At 46.1% G+C, this 6,968-nt stretch overlaps 2 protein-coding genes across 2 annotated transcripts; both read right to left on the bottom strand.

Moving 5' to 3' along the window:
• Window positions 1-1,626: 1,626 nt before the first annotated feature.
• On the bottom strand, window positions 1,627-4,464 carry LOC126668332 (uncharacterized). The gene is made up of 3 exons (XM_050361538.1): window positions 4,084-4,464; window positions 2,446-3,990; window positions 1,627-2,349 (listed from the first exon to the last, which is right to left on the bottom strand). Exons 1-3 carry the CDS (start codon window positions 4,462-4,464, stop codon window positions 1,627-1,629), a joined length of 2,649 nt encoding a protein of 882 aa, XP_050217495.1.
• Window positions 4,465-4,997: 533 nt separating this feature from the next.
• Window positions 4,998-6,113, bottom strand: LOC126668331 (uncharacterized). The gene has a single exon (XM_050361537.1). It carries the CDS (start codon window positions 6,111-6,113, stop codon window positions 4,998-5,000), a length of 1,116 nt encoding a protein of 371 aa, XP_050217494.1.
• Window positions 6,114-6,968: the final 855 nt, after the last annotated feature.

Genomic DNA, 6,968 nt, shown 5'->3' with positions numbered 1-6,968 from the left:
TACTGCGTCTTATGTAGATTTGACTGCTTCTCATGGTATGCTTCTATTTGACTTGTTTGCTTTTACTTGGCGTCTATTCATCTTTTGATTTGTTTGTTTTGCCGAATGCAGACATGGGTGATAACTATCTTGACTCGCTGAAACTGTCCTTTGATGAAGATGTCCCTGTGATTACCGGGATTGTTCCCGCGTCTGCTTCTCTTCCTCCCAAGCCTGTGGTGAAGTTGGAGAAGTCCATGGATACCGTCCTGGCTGCCCCTTCTGCGAAGAAGAACCGTGATGGTCGTGATAAGTCTAACCAGGGCTCCGCCAAGCGTTTGAAGACGAACCTGGATGCTTGTCCCAGTCCCAGGGAGTGGTTGGAACAAAACGTGGATAATGTGACTGTTACTTCGCCTGGTATTGCGTCTCTATTCTCGCAGTTTGTTCAATTTCCTCAAGATATGGAGTCCTGGACAAATCTCTCGGAAGGTGACGCCTGTGACCGGGCTGACATCGCTTTGCTTCAGGTTTGAAATAGTGTCCTCATTGTTGTCTTCCTTTTTGTTTGCGTGCTTAGTTGCTTGTTTGTATTGCGTTCTGACAGCTTTTGCAAGGAAATGCTCTGATGCGTCGTCACCGAGATGAGATGATCTCATTGAGTCACAAGCATGAAAAGGAGATGGCTTCTCTTCGGGCCTCTGCAACTGCGGAGAGAGTCAGGTTGTCCAAGCTAAGTCAGACGGCTGCGGATCGTCTGAATATTATGGAGAAAAAGGTCTCTGATCGTGAGAATGCTCTGATGGAGTTGAGGTTGTCTTATGACAAGTTGTTGCAGGAGCAGAGAAATAGCAAGCAAGATGCTAATGTGTACATAAGCGGGTGCTTGACTGACTTCTTCTCTACCGTTATTAAGATTGTGAGTTCAGATTATCCAGAGTATGATATAAACAAGTTTTTGTCTATTGACCTTCGTGCGCTGGGTCAGCGTGTTGCGGCCAAGGTGGCTGCGAAGAAAGCAGGGCGGAATGTCTCTCATGTTCTTCCGTCGGATGTAGTTAATGATGGGGCTATTGATGCGATAGGATCCGAGGAGAATGTCAAAGATGCTGAAGAGAAGGAGGTGACGCCTTCTTCTGGAGTTCTTGCTGGGAATGAGGCAGTCGCACTGTCTATTGAGTTTACCTCCGAGGTTGAAGCCAGTGCCTCAGACAAAGGGCTCGGTGACGTGGACTCAATTGATGTTTTGCTTCCCGTAGGAGATGTGGTTGGTCCAAAGGAGGGAGCGACCCTGCCAGAGGAAGATGTGTAGGCCGTGTGTTTGGCCGTTTTATTTCTATTTCTTGCTACTTGTTTAGGTAGCTTTTGTACGTACTTGGGGAGTCTTTCACAGTAGACTCCCTTCTTTTGGTTAACTGAACAATTTGCCTTTCATATGTTCAAGTATTGGCGACTGGTTGTTGAGTCGTCTTGTTGCGTCATATACTTGTGTTGCTTCTTTTTTTTTGTAATGAAAAGATGCTTAGCTTCATCCTGAGTCTTCGTCATACTACTGGTTTGATTCTTATGATTGACATAAGTAGCAAAATAAATTAAATGAAGTAAAAGAAAAGAAGTAACTTTATTCATGAATGGTGGTTACATCTTTTATTGAAGGTATAGCTTCAGATTTTCAACATTCCAAGTTCGGGGTAATGGAGTCCCATCTAGGTGAGCTATTTTGTATGCTCCCTTTCCGACTACTGCTGCTACGCGATATGGATCGTCCCAGTTGGCCTCTAATTTTCCAACTCTGGCGGCTCCTCTGCCAATTTCTGACTTCTTTAGGACTAAGTCTCCTTCTTCAAACTTCCTTTCTTTGACTCGGGCGTTGTGATACTTGGCAATTTGCCTGCGATACGCTTCAGCTCGGACTGCTACCTGCTGTCTTCTTTCTTCGAGGAGGTCAAGGCATAGCCTCAGGGACTCCTCATTGCGGTCTTCGTCTAAGACCTGAACCCGTAAGGTAGGCATCCCTAGTTCTACTAGGAGAACTGCTTCGGTGCCGTACGTGAGGCGGAATGGGGTTTCCCCTGTTGCTTTTCTGGGGGTGGTTCGATAGGCCCAGATCACATGATAAAGCTCATCAATCCATCTCCCTTTTAAGTCTCCTAGCCTCTTCTTTATTCCAGAAAGGATGGTGCGATTTGTGACTTCTGTTAGTCTGTTGGTTTGCGGGTGTGCTACTGAGGAGAATTTTAAGAGAATTCCTAGCTCAGTGCAGAAATCCCTGAAGCTGGCGCAGTCAAATTGCTTCATGTTGTCTGTGACTAGTGCGTGTGGAGTGCCAAACCTGTGACATGTTAATGTGTGGTTTTGTTTTGCTTTTGACTAAAGTAAAAATGAAAGCACAAAATGCCTGCTCATTACTTCGTTTGATAACCACTTCTGGATTTTTTTACTTGTAATGGTGCTCATGGGTTGTACCTTTATCCATTTGGTGAAATGGTCGACTGCGACTACTACAAACTTTACTTGTCCTCTAGTTGGGACAAAAGGTCCCAGTATGTCTACTACCCAAATCATGAAAGGCCAAGGGATTCCAATAGTTGACTGGTGAGCGGCTGGGGTTCTGATGAGTGACCCAAACCTCTGACACTTATCACACTTCTTGACCATCTCTTCGGCGTCTCTCTTCATCGTGGGCCAATAGAATCCTTGCAACATTGCTTTCCTGTATAAAGTGATTGCGCCTTCGTGAGCTACACATTCTCCTTTATGGATTTCTCTATGGACGTAGCTTCCTTCTTCCAGTGATATGCATTTAGACCATGGGTGTGTGACTGAGGTCCGATACAGTGCTCCCTCTATTAATGAGTAAACAGAGGAAATTCGAACCAGCTTAGCCGCTTCGGTGCGTCCTTCAGGTAGGACTCCGTCCGCCAAATATGCCACTATGGGTTGCATCCATGGGTCAAGTACTGCGACTGGTAACACCAACTGCTCCTCTATTGTTGGCGTCATCCGCTCTTCTTTCATCTGCAGTGAAACATATAGCTGGCTTTTCATTGCTGCTGCTTTGGCTATTGCGTCTGCTCTGGTGTTCTCTTCTCTGGGGATGGGTATTATTTTCCATTGTCCTCCGCTTTTTTCAATCTTCTTGAGTTGTTCCTTCGCTCTTGCCATGTATTTCGCCATGTTTTGGTCCTTGGTCTGGAATTGTCCCAGAACTTGGCTAGTGACCAGTTGGGAATCACTATGGATTTTTAACTTTTCCGCCTTTACTTCTATCGCAATTTCGAGTCTTGTTAAGAGGGCCTCATATTCTGCTACATTGTTAGCACATGACAGTTTTATTTGCTTGAGAAATGAATAAAACATGTTTGTACCTGCCACATTGTTGGTAGCCTTGAACCTTAGGTGTACTGTGTACTCAATTGCGATTTTGTGAGGTCCTAATAGGACTATGCCTGCTCCGGCTCCTTGGTCACTGGAGGCTTCGTCTACAAATAGGTTCCATGTTAACTCCTCGGTTGCTGAGTCGCATGGCTTCTCTGTCATTTCAGCCACGAAATCCGCGAGTGCTTGGGCCTTCAAGGTGGTCCTCGGTTCATACCTGATGTCGTGCTCTCCCAATTGTACTGACCAACTGACCAATTGTCCCGAGGTCTCAGGTCGATAGAGTGCTTTCCTCAAAGGCTGGTTTGTGCGTACTAAAACTGTGTGTCCTTGGAAATATGGTTTGAGCTTATTAGTAGTTATGACTACGGCGAGTGCGAGTTTGTCGATGGTTGGGTAATTGAGCTCTGCCCCTTTTAGCGTTCTGTTTATGTAGTAGATTGGCCTTTGTTCCTCCTCTTCTTCTCGTACGAGTACTGAGGCGATAGTCTCTCTCCCTACCGATAAGTACAGGTACAGGTTCTCCCCGGCTATGGGCCTACTCAGTAGGGGCGGGTTAGTCAAAAATGATTTCAATTCTTCAAACGCGGCTTGGCAATCCTCGCCCCATTTGAATTTCTTCATGTTCCGGAGCTGTTTGAAAAACGGTAGGCATTTTTTGGCTGAGGAAGAAATGAAACGTACCAGTGCCGTGACTCTGCCATTCAACTTCTACACGTCCCTCACACTTCGGGGGGCCTTCATATCCATCACTGCTTGGATTTTTTCCGGGTTTGCCTCTATTCCTCGTTGGCTAATCAGATAGCCTAGGAATTTCCCTGCCTTTACACCAAAAGCACATTTTGCTGGGTTGAGTTTCATTCCGAACTTGTTCAGAACTTTGAAGGTTTCTTCTAAGTCTTGGGCGTGTTCCTCTGCTGTCAGGCTTTTCACAATCATGTCATCAACGTAGGCTTCTACATTCCTCCCTAACTGGTTCTGGAACATGAAGTTGACCAAACGCTGATAGGTGGCTCCTGCGTTCTTCCGTCCGAATGGCATGACTTTGTAACAGTATGTGCCTCGGTCTGTGACGAACGAAGTTTTCTTTTGAGCCTTTTCTTCCATCGGTATTTGATGATACCCTCGAGTTGCGTCTATGAAGTTATATAGGAGATAGCAGGCTGTTGAGTCTACTAACTGGTCTATGTTGGGTAGCTGTCCTTTCGGCAGGCTTTGTTCAAATCCGTGAAATTGACGCACATCCTGTACTTTCCGTTTGCCTTCTTTACTAGGACAACATTCGCCACCCATTCAGGGTAGACGACTTCGCGGATGAAGTCCGCTGCCTCCAATACATTTACTTCGTCTACAATTATCTTTTGCCTCTCCTCGGTGAATCTCCTCTTCTTTTGGACTTTGGGTATACTCCCTGGGATCACGTTCAGCTTGTGCGACGCTACTTTGGGATCGATTCCCACAATCTCAGTTGGTTCAGTGGCAAAAGACTCTACGTTCTTTTTCAGTATCTCTGTTATCTCCTGGACTATCTTTTCTGGTACATCAGTGCCTACTTTGACAGTCTTGGTCTCGGTTAGGCGAAGTTCTTTCATAACGCCTACTGGTTCTGCTCCCTGTGACTCTTCCTCTTCTACTGCATCTCATGGGAACGCCTCAATAGTCAAGCTTCCATCCTCTTTTGTCGTTACCATGCAGCATTCTTTAGCCATCTCCTGGTCTCCTCGGACTACTACTATCCCTGATGACGTTGGCATTTTCAGGGTCAGCAGTCTAATGCTGGTCACTGCTCCCGACTGGTATAAGAATGGTCTGCCCAGTATGCTGTTGTATGCCAGGGGGAGGTCTACTACGTTAAACTGAGCATGCATCTTTTTGACTGGCCCTTCATTTCTGTTTCCCAATTCTACATATAAACTCACTGTCCCTTCCGGACGTATTGGTGCTCCTCCCAGGCCTACTAGTGGGACTGAGGACTTCCTCAGGTCTGTTGCTGAGCCTTTCATCTCTTTGAATGCCTCCAAGGTTAATAGATTCACGGAACTGCCTTCATCTACCAGTATTCGCTTTACTAGGTGATTTCTGATTATGGCCTCTATCACCAACGCATCGTTGTGTGGTCCCTTCACGTGATGTCCATCGTCTGGCCCGAATGATATCTCTGGGATTACTTCTCTTTCAATTGCGAACACCGCAGCTGACCCTTTTCTGTTCCTTTTCTTTTTCTGATTATTGTTGTAGGGCTCTCCTCCTTCTATCACGTTTACTACGCCTGCGGCCTCTTTTTTCTTCTTGTTCTGTTCCTCTTTCTCTGCTGACTCCCCTTTCCTTTTATCTCCCGGTATGTCGTTGACAAACTTCTTCAAGAGTCCAGACTGAATTAGCTGCTCTATTTCTCTTTTGAGGTCCCAGCATCTGTCCATGTCGTGGCCGTAGCCTTCATGGAAACGACAGTATTTGCTTTTGTCTCTCTGGATGTCAGGATCCATCTTCCGGGGTGTGTTGAACATCACTCGGTTTTGTTTCATCCAGCTGAGTATATATACTGGAGCTTTATTCAATGGGGTGAAATCGTAGGGTCTATGCCCTGTGCCATATCGTTGAGTCTGTGGCCTTTCTTCTTCCTTTTTTCCTCGATGCCTGGAATTATCCTGCTTGGTATGCTCATGTTGTTTCGTGAGGGTCCTTCGAGCTTCGTCTAGTTCCACATACTTATGAGCGATTAGCATTAAGTCTTGAAAGGTGGTCGGCTTTTTCATCAGGATCTTGTCTCAGAGTTCCTCAAACTTCGTTCCCATTTTCATTGCTTCGATGGCTGTGTCATGGTTCAGGTTTTCGATTTGAACTGCTTCTTTGTTGAATCTTTCTACGAAATTCTTGAGGGTCTCCTGCTCTCCTTTCTTGCACTTCCTCAAGTCGCTGGAGCTCTTCTGCATGGGAATATTTTTTCTGAATCTTGTTTTGAATGCTGATGCTAAGTCAGAGAAAGAACTTATTGACCCTGCCTTGAGACATGAGTACCATTTTTGCGCTGATGCCTTTAACGTCGCAGGGAACACTCTACAGAGCATGGGATCAGTTACATCTTGTAGCATCATGATTGTCTTAAACTTCGAGATGTTGCTTTTTGGATCCCTTGTTCCGTCAAAAGGCTCAAAAGTTGGTAATTTAAACCTCAAAGGAAACCTTACCGACTGTATCTCTGAGTTGAGTGGGGAGTCTTCGTCCTCTCGCTCCTCCTCTGTTCCCTTGCCTTCTTTTTGATACTTCTTCATGGCGTTCTTGATTTTCTCGTCGATGTTGCTCCTCTCGTCTGCTCCCTTCCTCTTGTTGGATGAATGACTTTCTGCGTCCTTGTTGTGCTTTACTGGCATCTTGGTTCCCTTTGATTTGTCATCATCGATCACATGGATTCGACCACTGTTCCGTGCTGCTACTTCTGCGACCTTCTCCTGTGCTGTCTTGTCACCAAGGAGCGGGATCGTTCCCGGTCCCTTGTCTAGCCCATCCTTCTCCTTTTGTAGTACCGGTTCAGATTGTCCCCTTCTCGGTGCGTTTCCTCTTCCTTTCTCCTTCGTGACTGGGGGATCCTGTCTGCGTCTGGTCTCTGCGTC

Source organism: Mercurialis annua, linkage group LG2 (genome assembly GCF_937616625.2).
Source record: "Mercurialis annua linkage group LG2, ddMerAnnu1.2, whole genome shotgun sequence".
Taxonomy (NCBI): domain Eukaryota; kingdom Viridiplantae; phylum Streptophyta; class Magnoliopsida; order Malpighiales; family Euphorbiaceae; genus Mercurialis; species Mercurialis annua.
This window is presented reverse-complemented; position numbering and strand designations above follow the sequence as displayed.

Coding starts and splice junctions, on each gene's coding strand:
- LOC126668332 (XM_050361538.1), bottom strand. CDS start 4,464: ATGGAAGAAAAGGCTCAAAAGAAAACTTCGTTCGTCACAGACCGAGGC. Junction 3,991..4,083: donor ATATGAAGGCCCCCCGAAGT/GTGAGGGACGTG, acceptor TTTTTCAAACAG/CTCCGGAACATGAAGAAATT. Junction 2,350..2,445: donor ATTTCACCAAATGGATAAAG/GTACAACCCATG, acceptor TTTTTACTTTAG/TCAAAAGCAAAACAAAACCA.
- LOC126668331 (XM_050361537.1), bottom strand. CDS start 6,113: ATGAAAAAGCCGACCACCTTTCAAGACTTAATGCTAATCGCTCATAAG.